Genomic DNA, 18,000 nt, shown 5'->3' on the forward strand with positions numbered 1-18,000 from the left:
AGTCTAATATAAGCAAAAGAGGTTGGAATGTGTATTGGAGCGGCGCAGTTTTTTTTTTTGTTTATCTCCTTGTCATTACATATCATTACACCCCTCATAACCACATACTCGAGTATAGGTAGGTTAGGAGGTTCGAAAATCGAATAAGATAAATAGGCACAAAGAGCCAACAAACTGCAGCGTCCCAAAACTCAATGGCCTAAATACCCGAATATATTTTTATTGTAATAAAATTTAAAATTTGAAAATGAGTCTGGAGTAGAATCCATTTATGGGGTGAGATGGGGTGACTAAAGTCCCGGAGCAGAAGGGAAACCAAAGCAAGCATGTTGAAGGGAGCCGGCAACAAAATGCCAAAACCGGCTCAAGGTAGGGAGGGCCACGCGGCTACATGACACCAAAGTAGCCACAACTCCACCCAAATTCCACAGGCGTCCCTCAGCCGACAATATGAGTAGGTGTGTTTGATAAAAAAATATAAATTCATTGTTGGTCTGCCGCACCCCTGTCGCGGTCGAATCTGACCCTGAGCCGATGGCTAGCCGGCGTAACGACAGGGGATGCACTGGCAAAGGCGGACATAACATCGCATACAAAATAAAAGCGTCAATAAGATTCGCTCAAGTGTTTGGCGGCATGTTTTTTGTTGCCGCTCACGCGCCCGCCTCTAGCGCGTGCAAAAGGAGTGCACGGCAGCAGGCGTTTTCATTTTCGCATATGCGAGCCAACGAGCCAACGACGACGACCCATGCCGTCGCTTTTCAGTTTCACTACATTTTCCAGCTTTTCAGTTTCAGTTTTCAGTCGAGCAAAGAAACTCGAACGCAACGGACGCGTGCGATGTGCAACAACAACAACAGCAAGCAATAAAATATTACGACAACGTGAAATAAAAAGAAAACACACACACAAAATATCGCAAATATTTAAAAGAAAACTTCGCGACACCTTCGTGTTGTTGTCGATTCTCTCGTCTGCTTTTTTTTCTCTCACTCTCTCCATCCCCCTTCTCACCTCTTCTTCTACTCTGCGCATAATATAATTGATTTCGAATAATTCGTTTGTTTTGGCAAAAAGGAGGAAAATTGTGCCGTGTTTGCCGTGTACGCGAGCGCGTGTATGTGTGTGTGTGTGTGTGTTGACGTTGAAGTTACGTCAAGGCGACAACAGCAGCAACAACAACAACAAGAGCAGGAAGCACAACAACAATAGCAGAAGCAGCAACAATAGAAGCAAGGAGGCCGCAACTTTGCTTTAAAAAGGAAACCACAGAAGTCGCCAAAAAATTAAGCAAACGTTGCCAACAGATTTTGCCGCCGCCGCTGCCCGTCTTCAAAACCGTCACCGCTACCGCCTACACCACCGCCACCACCACCACCACCAGCACCACAGCAACCAGCTCGACAACACCGACCGACCGCCAGTTGCAACAACTGGAGGAGCTGAACTGTTGTTGTTGCCATTAGCGATAGTTTTTCCCTCCATTTAGTTTTTTTGCTCAGCCGGCAACGCGGCGGTTTCGGCTTCGTTTACGGTTTCGTCCGTATCTCCTGACCCCCCGCCCTCCCACTCATTTGTTTTTGTTGGGGTTGTTTCATTCCTACGGTTGCTGTTGTTGTTGTAATTGTTATATATTTTTTTTGCAAGTCGTGCACGCGCGCTTATGTAAAGTGTAATATGGAAGCATGTCTTCCACTTCCAGCTCCGTGGTAACGCTGTCATCGTTCAATCTATTGTTTTTCACCCAAGGTAAATACAATTAACTATTTACTTAATCTAATGCCAACACATAGCCGCTGCCTTAATTGCCATTATAGCCAAAGTAAGTCGCTGGTAAATGTGATTTGACATACAACTTCCAACTTTATGTAATCCAGCACACAAGTCCACTTTCAAAGCGTACATCCCCACATCACTCATACGCAGGGTGGTACGCTGTAGTTCGTTCTATGTGGGCTAATAAAGAATAGTGCTAGGAAGCTATCACTGAAACAACAAATATCAAAAAGTTCAATTTAATATCACTTCACAGAAATATATGTATTTCATGAAAACAAAAGCAAAACTTAATAGAGAAAAGGTTTTGCTGTTATTGCAAATATTTTAAAAATAAATCAATTATTTAATAATTTTTTCTGTAATTTTAAGCGTTTGGCATGCAAATTCCAAATACAAATGGCCCTGTTCCGGCATTCAAAACGTTTCACATACGTTTCTCGAATGAGAATTGGCTGGATTAAAGGCTTTTTCGAGCAAGCATTTTGTACACTTTAATGATATCACGCATGTGGGTGCGAAACATTTTAGAATTGAGCAGAACATATTATTATAAGTATAATCGTATGCATTTGAAAATCATTTCGAACGTGCCTTACATTGTCTTCACTCTAGTCTAATCGAGATTAAGAGAAACACAAAGTCTCATGCTCAATAGCAGCTCCTATGCTGTCCAAATTCAGCTTCAATATAGCTTCAATAACTGGCATGGGCGTTATAAATAAGAATTGTGAGCCCTTCATATCTTTAGTTGTACTGAGGGATATAATTATTTATTAATTATATACAAAAATTACGTTAATTTAATCAAGAAAAGAAGATTCTTTAATAAAAATGTGCAAGATTACAAAAATATATACTGTACTACATATATTGTAATGTGCTTTGGGATATAATTATTTATTTATTAGATAAATAAAAATGATGTTAATTTAAAAAAAAATGTAATATCAACATTTTGCAAGATTGAAAAAAATATACAGATGTACTTAAAACAAAATTTTTGCTCATGATATAAGAATTTGCATTGTCAATTGACGTTCCCTACTATACGGGTACGTGTATGTCGGTATCGCGGTACGCTTTCCAATCTCCTATATTATATGCTGGTCTTAAGAATTGACTTGACTTGACTAGATCGACTGAGAGATTCGTCATAAAATGTTTCAAAAATATATATGTATTAATTTTTGTTGTAGGAAATGGTGTTGTAAAATAATATTTTTATTTCAATATATTTGGAGCAAAAATGTTGTACCAAAATATGATAATTATCATAAATGATGCAAATAAAACCCTTCACATCTATTAGTATAATCGAGCACTTCCAAAATGGTGTACTTTCGAGTTCTTGTTTTAAAGCTACTTGGCACTAGATATTTAGTATAGCAATATACTATATGTATACAGTTTCTTTTAGTATGAAGTAGTCTTGAATCACGTTCTGCATCACCATCAATCATAGGCAAACCTTGATTAGAGCGCAGCATGTCAAGACAGCGGCATCTCAGTGACAGGCCTTCTTTGGGCCTGCTCGCTCGTGACAGGCTCTCGTGTTCGTTCCCCTGCTAAACCAGCTTGTCCAGCTTGTCCGACAGCCACATCGCTGTCAGACACATCCAAGCAGCGTGCATGCATGCCATAATTAATTTTAAGCCCACAAATGGCAACATGTGTGACCCAATTTCGTGGAGTGAGCTGGAGGGCTTGAGCTGTCTCCGAAAATCCTCAAGTACTTGCAAGCCTGACAGTTAATCATTCGGCCGTGGCTTTCACTTGAGTCTGATAATCAAGTCGAAAAGTGTTGGCTTATAGTATTCGTAATTTTTACAAAAATAGGTCTTCGGTCTAACATTTTTGAAATTGCCAAGCTTTCAACTAACATATTTGTTATTTAGACGACAGTGTTTTCCTGAGTTTTGCACAAGTTCAAGATCAAAGGAGCCGATTAATAGATGGAAAGAGAAAAGAGAGACCTAATTTAACAAGAAACTTACTCATTATAATCTGACAATATTAAAGTATGCTAAATAAAGAATGCAGAAAGTCTCTCGTTTTTTCTCCCGCATTAAATAAACAGATGCCCATTTTTTGAAATACACTTGGAAGTTTTGCGCATTCCATTCATTTGTGGTTTCTTTTTATGCTTGAATTTTGTAACAGATTTTATTTAATTTCTTTTTAGTAAAACTATGTATATCGTGTTTCATTTAAACTCGGCAGGTAATTCTTAAAAAAAATGAAATCGGTAACTCAATTCAATGACTTCCACATCACTCTTCAAAGGGGTATACAAAGCTCTGTATGAACATATACTTTTCAGAAAATGTAGAAGTTAGATGCCCCAAATACTGTACTATTATTGCTCTGAAGTCTGAACAGATAACGTTTTCGTTTTTTTTCTTCGTCAGTCATCTTTTATGCTTTAAATCGTAAAGTATTTGTCACACTGATTCATGTCTTGTCTTATTAGAAATGTTAGACTCCTCCCTAAAAACAGTCCTCTACTATTTCTTGATGGTTCTCGTAAGAATTGAATTTATGTTGGCATAGGCGAACTAAGTTGTGGTAAAATCGTGGAAAAGATTGAAGCAAGCGGACTGCAAAGCACTTTTAAATCTCTTACATAAAGGTGGATTTAGAAAGTAACTCGATGTACATATGGGTGCCACGCAAATTATCACAAAGACAAAGATTGCATCGACTTTGCGAATTATTGGTGCCTGGTAAATAAAAATATGCCAAACATGATCCTGTGTCCAAGGCAAGACTAGCAGTCAGAAAGGTTTTGACCTTTTTAAGAAACAATCTGGTGTTTATTTCACCAGAAGTATACAAATGAATACTGATTCGCCGGAATAGTAGGGAGATCAGTTTGGATGTGGACCTGTTTTTGTCCTTAAAATGTTTTCTTGGTGACAAAAAAATTCATTCATTGGAGGACTGAGAAAATCGCAAGGAGCAAAGCATTTATGAGTGAGGAATTATGAAGCTATCTTCAATAAGTTGACTGTTTACACAATACTCGAAATGTACTCCAATTTGTTAAATCATTTTTTATTAATATACATTTACTTACTAAGTACTACATATAGTCCTGAAAATACCTTTCTTATGCTGAATTACTTATTTTTGTATACGTATTAAAAGAAATAAACAAGTCTCTGCTTTGACTTGCAAATGCCATTTTAGAAATGCAATTGTTGTACTGAATGTCTCATAGTTGAGTGCGCGAGGCTTCAGTTGGGAAACTTTGTTGTTTTTCAATACTTTTACAGTTTAAAGTGGTGTTGCCTTCCGCATTTCACTTTATATTCTTTGCTTTTTATTACTTTTTAAAACTTAAATTGCATTGTCAACCTTGTGCGGATCCTGCTGGCTCTTATGCTTGCTGTTGCCCCTTTCTATTGTTGTTGACAGTAAATCTGAGGAGCAGCTGCACCTGCTAAGGACACTAGACAATCATTCTTAACCCAAGCTGCCATTTTATCTTCGTCCCCAGTTACCCTACTACCTCCCCCTTTGCCCATTCACAGCTCAATTTGCATGCAAATTGCATTTAAATTCTTGACTCGCAGTATTTCGCGTTTATTCCTTTTATGTATGTTACTATTGCTGTTGTTATTGTGGGCAGTTGATTTGTGTTTTCCTTTCTGCTTGGGGAAATGTGTACTCATTATTTTGTAATTGCTGTGACGTTCTGTGTCCACTGCCAGGCACTAATGGCCCAAAAGCGTTTGCTTTTAATTAAAAAGGAAGATAATGTTCGGAAATAAAAACAAAGAAAGCAAAACAGAGAATGGAAAATGGTGGCAACTGCACAATTGATTTGCACAAGCATTCCAAATGGTTGGCCGGCAACTTTGGCAACCGCAAATGCTTAATTAGAAAATTCAGAGACACACACAGACAGAAATATGTAATAAATGGAGGGGGAATGAACAAGTTTTGCATTTTATTTCACTCGCCTTTTTGTTGCTGCAGTGACAGTGCATTATGCGCTGATTGTTCAGATGCGGGAAGCCAAAGTCGTTTCCTTGGCGCCCTAACATGACCAAACACAAAAGCGTCTACCAACAACAATAAAAGCAGCAGCACCAACAACAACAACAACAACTGCATTCTCGAGCTGCTGATGCAAACAAACTGTCGCACGCCAAAGTCATTGTGGGGTCGGTCGCTCATTTCAGTGCTAGAGGAGTTTGCGTGACAGGATCGTGAGAGCGCTGTCACCATTATTGTCCTCATTATAATTGATTCCTAAATGTCGTTGCTACAGTCCTGCATATATTGCTAAAAAGAATAAAGTTTATCATTAAACTCACTAAATATTAAGCCAATTTAATAAGCAATTAACTACTCTATTATTTAATTAAAATTATTCATTTCATTAAGAACCAATTTTTAAATTCATTTTAATTTTGAGATCTAAAATGGCTGAATTCATGACTATTTTATAGTATTTTAATATTTTAATTGCAATACATACCTTTGTTAGGCTTTTGATTTATTGTCTAGGGGGAATTCAATATTGGTACTGGTATATATGAACTAGGATATATATACATTTAAAAGATCTCGGTTAAAGGTTACAAGCTAGACGAAATTATACAATGAAAAGATCTCGGTTAAAGGGGTGTTGAGCTTGTTTCTGCAATTTATTACACTTTTTGGCCAAGCTAGACAAAATTCATGTATGAGTTAGCGTTGGGTGAAGGTTATTTTGAAGTTTAAAATAAGATTATAACGTATGTTAATTCTCACTCAATGTTGGCGAAATATTTGTGCTTAGTTTTGGGCTTACAGTGCCATCGCCAGCTTTGTGAACGATGTTGTAAGGCTCGTCTGGTGTTTTGTGCCGCCTGCTGCACACTCTGAACGCTTTTGGTATTTTTTGGATTTTGCGGTTGTCTGTTGCTTGCAGTATTGTGGTCGATGTTGCAGCTACAGATGCTACTTCCTCTTGCTCAAGCCCATGTTGCCTTTCGTTTGTTTTAATTGTTCTTTTGCACCCTGAACATTCAAGAGCAGCAACGGCAGCAGCAGCAGCAGCAGCACAAACACACACAAACGCCATCACACTCACAAAATGCAACAATTGTTCTCCTGTGTCAGCGTTGAGTGTTTGCAGGCAGTTTTGAATACCCCCTAGACAATAGGAAGGCAAAAGACGCAATTAGAGATGTGAATATTGTTGGTAAGGCTCGGATTGGTTGCATCTATTTTTGGGGGAAAACAAAACAACAATAACAATAACCATAACCATAACAATGGGCATGAAGAAGCCGTGGCAAATTTCAATGTCAATGCGAAAGGTTAAGTGTCAAATGGTGGGGACATTGTTGGTATTAACGTATGAGCGTGCACACATACACACACATACATATGTATGTGACTTTGATTTTTTGCCATTGATTTTGGGCACTTGGCGGCTACAAGGTCAACAATGTGGCTTATTGTTGTGTTATTTTAGGGCCAAGTCAGAGTCAGTGTGTGTTTGCATGTATGCACATGCGTGTGTGTGTGTGTGTGCTTATGTGTGGGAGAAAGGAGAGAGAGAGCGCCTTTTAATAAACGCTTGCCACTTGCATTTAATTGTGCGCACAAAAGTAGGCAACAAAAAAGCTCTGCAATTAAGCAGCCAACTTAGCTGGCAGCCCCGCACCCTTCAGCACCACAGCATCCTCCTCCGAGCCCAGTGTCAAGTGAGCGCACACTTGCGTGCTCAACAAGTGCCAAACGCAGACAACATTACGTATACGCCACATATTCCGCCGCACGCTCAATTATGCCCAACCAACATCATCGTTCTAGTCGTCAGCGTCGTCCTCTACCGTCCTCCACCGTCATCGTCATCGTTATCCATATATCCAGCCTCATTACTGTCAACTTGCAACCGTTGCAAAAGCTACGGCTCTCACTGCTGTGAGACTGCCGTGCAGTGCTGTGAAGCGCTGGGAATGAAAAAATTGCCTGCGAATCTCGTTAGCGCTGATTTTGAAGTTCTTGCTTGTACATTTAATTTCATACTTCATTTCGAGTAAATAATATTTGTAAGATAAATTAATAAATAAAATTAATAATATAAATATATTAATTAACAATATAGTCTATAATATAAGCCTCAATTAATAATAAATAAAAACTTGATAAATATTCTCATGAAATCATAAAATATTTTAATTTATTAGACAATGAACTTATTCAGGTCTTTTTAATACTAAACTCATAAGATAATTTGAATAATACTCTAATTTATAGTACAATTTTTACAATGGATTTTATTCTATTGATTTTTTAATACTTTCATTTATGAAGAGTGTATATGTCCCTCTTAACTTTTCAAATTAAAGCTATAGCTACAGCTTTGGAAATTTATTTTGTATTAACAAATAATACAAAACTGGACGAATCCTTTCAGCATTTGGAAATATGATATATTAAGATTAGATCGACTTTAAACACAACATAAATTTGTAAGCTATTGCAAGTCTTCTCACACATTTTGCATAAACGGATCAGCAGTTTCTGATTCAAGTTTCTTTCAATATCATAACTATTATTAAAGAAATGAAATTGTGATAAATTCTTGTGAAAAATGCTGAGATGTTTCTTCAAAATCACTTCGGGCCGTGGTGGTGGAATAGCACCGCACTGTGGCCAGACGAAGTGTGTGCTGCCCAGTGGAAAAAGTTTCCCTAAGCACATAAAGAGAAATGAATGAAAATTACAGAGTGGTGCCCATGGGTGTTTCTCGAGACTCGCATTTCACGTAGCTTTCACGTCGTGTGCTTTGGCCAAAAACTACAGAATAGGGAGGAAAGGAAACTCAAAACGCAGCTTAGCTCTTGTTGTGGCCTCATTGCGTGAAACATTGCGCTGCAAATGCAACTAATTATGAATTTTAATTAATTCTTGGATTACTTTAGTTTTTCCGCTTATTTTTTATTTTCATTTCATTTTAGTTTGCCCCTAATGACGGAAAAATGGGCTAAAATAACAGCAGCAAGCCAAAAGAGCGAATTGTGGGCGACTACAGCAAACAAGAGACTCAATGGCAACTGGCACGTTGGTTGGCTGATTGTTGTTGTTGCCTTTGTGCATGTTGCAAGGCAGTGAGGCAGCTAAGCAACTTTGACACTTACTTTCCCTTGTTTGTTTGTTTGTTTGTCATGTTATTTGCCCCTTTCAGTCATTTGCACTTGAGAGAATGAACCGAAAGGGGATTGGGATTAAGTGGGTGTGTCAGCTGTTGCAACTTTGTTGTTCTGCCACAAATTGGCTGAGTATGCCCCACATTTTGTATGGCCGTGTGTGTGTGTGCGTTTGCTGCTGTCAGCCATCCCTATAGTGAATACTAGATTATAAAATAGTCAGCTGGATCAGAGTTTCATTCAATTTGTTCATACCTTTGTTGCCCGAAAAAGTATGCTATGCTGCAGCTTTCAATGCATTTTCATGCACTCTTTTCACTTTGGTAAGTGAAAAGGCAATGACAATGCCATTCGGACAAGGCCAATTGGTAGCTGTCGTTCTTGCCGCACTATGCTTTCAAAAAATAAGGCAATGAATTATTTACATGTCTCCATACGCTCACCGGTTGTGCATGTACCCTGTAGCTCCAAAGGGATGGTTCTCCTGTCGTTGGTTAACTTACTACATACTTACTTATTATTAAACACGTGGGTGGCCTTAAAATAGTTTTATAGTTTTAAAAAAGCGTTCTTTAGCACGATTTGATTGTTATTGGAGGAGTTGTTTGCCAAATTCAACGCGAATAATAAAAGGGAACAAATATTTACGTGATAAGGATATATTCGGAGCATCAAATTGGTAGATGATTACATAGTTTTCTACGCTATCCTAACAAATCCAAGGCCCTTAGAGTGACGCTATAAGTTCTATTGTCTATTCTATATGTTTGAATTGTCATTGAACTTGTATTTGAACTATATATTTGGTTGTAGATGCGCTGGCTAACTCATAAAGAATTCAAATAAGACTTGGCATTTAAAATGCTTTCCATTGTCTAGTCTTGGTTATGACCATTGAAGATTTATGGTCGGCCATTGCCATTGACCTTTCTAGTAGATAAATAGTCATAAAATTCAAATGCGACTTATATACTAACCGAGTTAAGAATCACATCTAGATCAGCAAATTTAATATTCCTTTCTCTTGCATTGCTTATTGCTTGATGACGACCTTTGTTGCTTTGTCAGCCCTGATGCCTGGAGTGTGTCTCCAGTGCCAGTGCTCTGTCAACTAGTGACGCCAGCATAAAATGTGCGTCTGTTGCCACCAATAGGAATTGCAAATGTGAAACGTTGCAAAAAGGGAGAGCAGAATGGGGGAAAAACAATTACATTAAATTAAAATCTGTTTCGTTTGCTTTGCTATCGGGGCTTTATCGCAGCCATACTATCACCCTCTGGAGTCCCAATGCGATGACTGTTGCTTTCATTTTCTGACCTTATTACTCTGCGCCGTCCTCTCCTGCGTTCTGCGTTGTGCTATCCCTGAGGTCCTTTCACTGGCTTTGGCATTACGTCTTTTTGCGGTTGGCATTCGACATGCTTAAATAATTAAGTTCACACTAAGCACAGAGCACGCAGCAGTGTATTTTCAGAAGCGGCTATTTTGCATAATTTGCTCACGTTGAAATAAGTATATGCATAGCCATATGAAATATGCATAGCCATCTGAATAAACAATAATATGTATGTTTGGATAATATGTTTAACCTGCCATCTATATGTGCACTTTATTTGTTGTGTGCCTTAAATATTCCAACGTCGTTGGGTCGAACAACCAACCCACTAACATAATAAAATAAATAATAAAAGTACAATTTATAAATCGTCCAATCAAAGGCACATCATTCATAAGGTACAAGGCTACAAAAAAGATTGCTGTTATCTCACAACTTTAATATGGAATTACTTACTTTTATAAATCAATTCGAATACATTTTCAAGACTTAAGCTGATTATTACATGAAATGTACACGAGTATATTAGGTTTGTGGGAGGTGAAGACAAGTCGACAAGTCGAGCCCTGTCTGTCTGTCTGTACATCCGTCCGTCCGTATGAACACATGGATCTCAGTGACTATAAGAGATAGATACACCAAATTTTGCACAAAGATGCCCTTTGTGTGTACGCTATGCGTGTTGGTTTTATTTTTTTCATTTCCTTCCACTTCCCCCCTATGGGAGATTTACCGATTTTCCATTCGTATAATCTCCCATATCTCAGAGACTATAAGAGCTAGGGACACCAAATGCACCATCAGATGCTCAGAGATACGTAGAAAATGTGTATTTTGGAATTTATCTCCAGCTAGTAAGTATGAGTCCGTATACCATATTTCATGATGATAGACCGATATATCATTTATTATAGATATATGTGATTACATATATAACCAAGCAGTGCCCGCAGTTGTTGTTGTTGTTACTGCTTGGCACAGGCACACGAGACACACACAGACAGACACAAACACGCATAATTATTCTACACATTAGCTTCTCTACATGTTTTTTTAATGTTCGGGAGAAATACATGAGCATGTGATTGTGTGCCCTTTTGCTGTGATATTATTTTCTAGTATTTTTCGAGTATTTCCCCCTCACTAATAAGAAGCGTAAAGAAGCTCTTCCATGCGTTGCAAACATCATGAAAAGAAACTGATTGTACAATTCAATTTCATGTTGCAAGAGTATAGGAAATAAAGCTTACACACCAAAGTTGTAGTGGTTGTTGTTGCAGTGACATGGAAAATTATATTCTGCAAGTTCTGCATGCTCTTTACCCGCCACATTGGATGCGGATGGGAGGGGGTGTTGGGTAAGGGGCATGTCTGCACGCTCAGCCAGCCGTGGGTAATAACAGTCGCTACCGTTGCTTGGCCATATTTTCATTTTAAAATGCTCCTCGAAAGGTGCATGTTTGTATATGTGGGAGCGCGTGTGTGTGTGTGTGTGTGTGTGTGTGTGTGTGGGTGGCGTCGAGTACAATATGCGTTCCGCTGCCAAGGTGTGTTAATACGAAATCAAGGCAAACAACCAACGTTATGAGGGCATCAAGAACTCCGGAGTCCAGCTACCCGAGCTACCCAAAGGTGGGGCAGTGGATAATAGTCTTTGTGTAAACAACTCGGTCAACTAGTTAGTCGTGCCGTCAGGGGGCGGCAACAACAACAACAACAACAACAACAACAACAGCTCGTGTGGCACAACAAGAACAACAACAACAACAGAGCATTCATTGAAGTGTGTGTGGCAAGCTTGTGGTATGTTTTCAAATTGGATTTAGTTTTATTTTCACATTCTGTGCAAATGTGATTAGCCCTAACTAATGGACAAATTATACTTTACTTCTGTTAAACACTTATTTACAATTGTGTTGGAGCCCTTTAATACGTTGTATATATTTAGCCTTTTGAGGATTGGAAAAGAAATATGCTACCATAGAAATAGATTTTAAGTTTAGTTTAAGTTTTAATAATTTCTGTGTAACTCATAGCTTGTTATTAGTCGCTTAAGATCTGCTTCCACAATTAAACGTTTTTTGAATGTCTATAACACTATAGCTGTTTTAAGTAGTAGGTTAGTAGCTTTAAAAACCCCTCAAACAATAAGCCCTTTCTCTTAACTACTAAAAAAGATCATACTTGTATTGAGCATTGGTACAAAATAAAGCGTTTCTAGTAACCGTTTTATTTAATATCTTTCACTTTATTGTAAGCTTGCAAAAACTAGATCTGATCTGTGTGTGTGTGTCATTTGTAAGACGTAGCTCTCTTAAAAAAGCTTACTAGCGCTTGCTTTACGCGCATAGCGGTAATTAGTTGCAGTCAACAACAGGAAAAGCAAGGCTTTAAACAATTTAGTAGAGGCAATAAATGCCAGTTGATGGACACTGAATTTCAGATGATTCTTAAATTAAAGAATGCATCCTACTTTGAAATCTAATGATATAATCGATTGGACATTTTTAGCGGTCCATGAGCCACACCGAATGTGGCAGTGCATTGTTGCTGTTCGCACCACATGGCCCAATGGTGTGACATTTGGCGCTGCAATTTTCCTGGAAATAACGAATTTGTGGGCAATGGGCAGTGGGAGGGGGGCTGCTGCTATAAATATTACGTATACGTAATACAAATATAATGTGCACGCAGCTCACAGCTTGGCCAACGAAGCGTTGGCAGGCTTATAACACGATACCTGATGCTGTTGTTGCGATTATTTTTAACCTCATCCATTTATTCAATCACATTCATACGTTCATATCAATTTGTAGGCGCCCGCTCGAATAGTTGTTGGTGTTGCCATTGTTGTTGTTGTTGTGATTGATGGCACGTGATTTGCATTTAATGACGACCGCAAATGCAATGAAATTAATAATTCAAAGTGTAAGCATGAATATGTGAAACATTTTCATACTTTCTGTATACAAACATTTGTATATATAAGTAGTAAACACATTTATTATTATTATGCAGAGTATATGCATTTGTGTATATTTGGGTTGGGGGGGCAATTGAATGGCTTAGCAAATCGTGTGACACTTCACCATCAGATTGCGAGCATTGCATGAATTGGGGGAGTGCTGTCAATGGCCAACTACCACTTACTCGAGTGATTACAGTCGACCGTATTGGTGTCAATTTATACATCATATCGAACACGACAGCAAATTGATTTGCTTCAATCCAACTATGGTTTATTGAATCGCATCTGAGCCCAAACGCCCATAACATATTAAATATGTTCTACTCTGCTACTTAAACACATGGCACATACTTATAAACTAACACAGATATGCGATAAGTACTACGATTTTTTTTTTACTTGTACAAACTTTTCTCCTTTCCGGATTCGAGCTGTCGTAAAAAAACTTGATATTTGCGCAGATTATTAGGGCGATTCAGCTTCCTCTGCATCCATGTAATTTCCTCCTGAAGGGCACTGCAATAAAAGAATAAGACGGAAAGAGAGTCTTATCCCCAAGCCCTTCCAGGCTTACTATTAAATATATTATTTACGCATAAATAAAGGTTTTGGTGTTTTCCAACGTAATTTGGAATTAGATATAATTATGTAATTGTATATGTCCGTCAGTCTATTCCATTAAACGTCGAGCCAATTCCTTGAAACGATTCCATCTTACCTGTGTTTGTTGTTCTATTAATTGTTATAATAGAAGTATTAATATAGGAACTCTTCTGCCATGGCTTCTAAAAATAAAATGTCGCAGAGACTAAAAAGGAAGGCTTAAAATCTATTTCAGAACCCGCCATATATACATATTAATGCAAAAAGGTTCATTTGGTTGTTCAGTACGGCTTATTTGTTATTTATTTTTATTTTTTTGTGCATTGCGTGCACGTTCTTGGGGGCCTTTTTGGCGGTGTCGTATTTTGTCGCCTTCGCTCGTGTCCTTAAAGGGGGCTGTTATCAGCGAAATTCCTGTCACCATTGTCGCCTCCAGCTCTACTTGTATATATTTTTGGCATTCGTGCGCAGTTCCTCTGTCATTTAGACTAGAGGTGGGATTGTGTTTCATATTCCGAATGAAAAAACAAACGCCCTTAAAAACACGCAGGAAGAAATACTTGTACAATGAAACACACATTTAGAGCTGTCCTAATCTCATAGAAATGTTTGAATTTTCTGCATATGGACAAATTATTTTTAACCATACGTGGAAAGCTATTGTAGCGATTATTTTCTATGCTTAAAAGTAACAGAGTTTATTAATTGAAGTCTTAAATACAGTAAATAAATTAAAAGAGCGCAAGAAGTGAGCCAAGTGTACTTTTTAGCACTCTTAGTGACAGTTCTACCATGCACCCAAATATATACAAGTATAATTGAAATATTTACACATTATTTATTTACACCCTAAATTTGATATTGGGCTGTTCTGCCAAAAATGTTCAACTTGCGTGCGCATTCGTGTTCTGCGGTCGTGTAGTGCCGGCTCGAAAAAAGCCGACCCCTACACGACCCATCTCTAATCAAAACATTGTTGCTGTTGTTTGTTGTTTGTTTTTTGTGTGTTCGTTTGACTTGTTATGCGCAAAATCAATGCAATCAACGCCTAAAAATAGGCAAGTGCGAGGCGCCATCATTTGCGTCACTGTCTGCGCCAAAAAGTTTTCGCCCCCTCCTCAACCTCCTCAAACTCCTCAACCGCCCCATCCAGTGAAGGCAACTGGCCAGTGAAGCGACCTAATTAAATCGCACACGTCAATGGACGCTGCTGTCCAGCTGAGCAGCTAAGCTGGCCCAACTGACCAGCACCGGCACCGGCACCAGTAGCTGATGGCCAAGCGACTGACTAAATGAGTAACTGATGGACTGGGCCACTGAAAGCCAGAATGAGCTTCCACTGACACGCTGACTGATGGCTCAAAATCAATTGACTGACGTCAGCCGTTTGAAGCAGTGAAGCCTTTTCTGGCTGACCGCTTGGGTTTGCAGACTACATACGTAATACTTCCGAAAAATGTTAATATGTGCTTGTACCTGAACCGAACAGCAGGCACACACTGCGGCTGATTGTTGTTGCAGATGCTTTACATAACGAAAACAACATCGGCACAACAACAACAATGAGTGCATATTCAACATCTAATAAGTCAATCACTCAGTCAGTCGATTTAATGCATTGTGTCTGCATCTCTAAACAATGTGTATTAATTTTCCATCATTGTGTTTTTCTTCTCCCCGTCCCGCATAAGTATATAATGCTTTGATGTTTTCCTGCATTTGTGAAAACGTTCCACACTACATACTTGTAGGTATGCCTCGAATCGCCTCAAAGCTGGGATCCTATTCGAAACTTTAAGGAATGAAATTCAAATTTGCCGTTTAGTTTTTGTGCCACGTTTAAGTTTCGATTCTATTACGTTATAGCCTCTAAGTGGAGGCTATGGAGTTAAAGAATTTATCGATTTCCTGATTTCGTTAGTGGAGTTATTTCTAATACCTTAATAATTTGATTATTCCGTTATAGAAGAAATATTTGCGGACCTCTAATTTATTTTAGTTACAAATTTTACAAACTGCGATGACTAGCAATCCCTTTAATTTACCATTAATTATTACCATAGAGAAGCACAGAGGATTTAATCATAAACCATATATTTTATGTTCTTTCAGAGAAGAACAGTGATACATTTTTATGGAGTATTGGTTATATTAAGCGAATTTGTTTCTTAATTATTTCCGCAGCAGCTTAGAAATCATTGGGCAATAGACTTTCTATGGCCGCAATCGACCCATGGGGCGTTCCGTATTTTAGATATTTGTGATTCGAAAACGAAAGACTTCACAAAGCCAAATTTGGCAAATACTTATAGTGGCGTTTGACGAATATAGGGTTATCCAGCCATTTCACACAAATGTGAAAAAAGGTATTGCCAATTTAGGGAAGAACTGGTGCGGGTCAAATTTTATCAAATGTACATATGTGATAAGCCTTTTTTACACTGTTATGAAATTTAGAGACTTTAATAAAATAAGATCTTTTTTTATAGAAGTCCCTGAAGCTACGAAATTCGTTTGTACATTTACTCAAGAGTTCATTTTCAAATCATATAGCTGCCATGGGAACAATAGGGCCAAAGATCAATCATAATACCAACATTTTGTTTGTTTTTTACGATGTGGCAACCGAATTAATTAGTTAAGAGTTTCCCACAGTTCCTCACTATAGTCTGAAGTTTAATGAAAATGGCTGCCAGGATATTCAAGAGTCGTTTTACTTATTTTTCTTGAAGCTCAATTAATTGACTATTAAATATTACTTACTTTTATTTCTCAAATAACTTAGCTATTAGAAAATTTGATTTTTAAAATTGTTGCTTTTGTGTCTTCTAACGCCTCTGCCTACAGTTGGTTGGGCATTAAGATAGATATTCATACTTGTAAATTATAATCTGGTTTTCCTATAAGAACTATTTTAGCTTTTATGTCCCTAGCCTTTGCTCGACGACTTACATATTTAATAAAATAAATAAATGAGGGGATCATTCAGAAGGCTGACACTTTTTATGAGTACAGTATTGCACATTTTCGTTCTGCACATCATTACATACTACATTACATAAGTGTTTGCTTTCAGCAGCGCCATTGCTGCCCCTCCCCCTCCCCCTCCCTTGCATCCTTGCAGCTGCCCCTCCTCCTACCAATTGTGGCACACAACTCTGCTGCACATTTATCGTTTTGGCTGCTCGCTTTTGAAGTGCATTCAGGCGGCCTTATCTCACTCCCTACGCCAGCCCGGCCCGGCCCGGCCCGAGCCCGAGCCCCAGCCGGAGCCGGAGCCCTTGGCCAACTTCCGGACAAGTGTGTAGGGTTGCGTGTTCAAAGTTGTTCCAGCTTTCATGTTGTTGCCATTCGCTGTTGTTCATGTGTGTTCGAGTGTGTGCCACATTATTGCTGCCCTGGCACACATAAAACATGCAGCAAGTTGCTGTTTTCCGTTTTTTTGTTTTTGTTTCGTTTCCGCAAGTCCCACGACTGCACACACGCATACCCTTTCACATCTGACATTTAAGCGTAACTCCATCGACACTAGATGCAGCTGCAATGCTAGCCGCCGAGCAGAAGCCGGATGTGAAGGCTGCGATTCGTAGCTCTTTAAATTAATGCCATCATCTCTACTTACCAGTTTAGCTCACCTTCTTTTGCGCCTCAGGCCTCGAAGCCTGAGCCATGGGCCACCTTCAAGCCAGCTCTTCGGAAAGCCCAACCAACCATTGCCTTGTTTATGGGCCCAGTTCCATTTGCTTTGCAAGGCTTTGCAAGGCAAGCGCCACACCAATAAAACAAAGTGGAAAAAAGCACCGATACACATATTCGACATGCCATAATTTTAATACTCTACATCAAGATGGAAACTGGATTTTATGTACACTATAAGATGATTCAAAATAAGCAGTCTCTTTGATACTTATTTAGCCTCCTTACATTCAAACGGGCTAGTGTTTCCAATTTCTCCTTTTTTATATGAAATAGGAAACTTCTCCATAAATTTACAAATAATTTAGAGATGTATTCTTGAAAAGAGAAAGGTAGTTTCTTTTCTTTCTTCGTTTATCGAGTTAGGGCAAGAAATTATTTCATATTATTTATGATTTCTTCAATGCTTTAGGAAAAAAACCAATTATAAAAATTAGATTTTTATACATTTTTGTATTCAATATTT

General features: G+C 38.4%; 1 protein-coding gene across 1 annotated transcript in view; it reads left to right on the forward strand.

The window, feature by feature from the left end:
* The first annotated feature begins 609 nt into the window (after nucleotides 1-609).
* Nucleotides 610-18,000, forward strand: part of LOC115629598 (contactin-2) — a 28,843-nt gene continuing 11,452 nt past the window's right edge. Inside the window, exon 1 of the mRNA XM_030526089.1 lies at nucleotides 610-1,749. Coding sequence (XP_030381949.1) covers nucleotides 1,686-1,749 — 64 coding nt within the window. The 5' untranslated portion in view covers nucleotides 610-1,685. The remainder of the gene's footprint in view (nucleotides 1,750-18,000) is intronic.

Source organism: Scaptodrosophila lebanonensis, unplaced genomic scaffold (assembly GCF_003285725.1).
Source record: "Scaptodrosophila lebanonensis strain 11010-0011.00,11010-0021.00 unplaced genomic scaffold, SlebRS2 tig00000159-arrow-arrow-pilon, whole genome shotgun sequence".
NCBI classification, from domain to species: domain Eukaryota; kingdom Metazoa; phylum Arthropoda; class Insecta; order Diptera; family Drosophilidae; genus Scaptodrosophila; species Scaptodrosophila lebanonensis.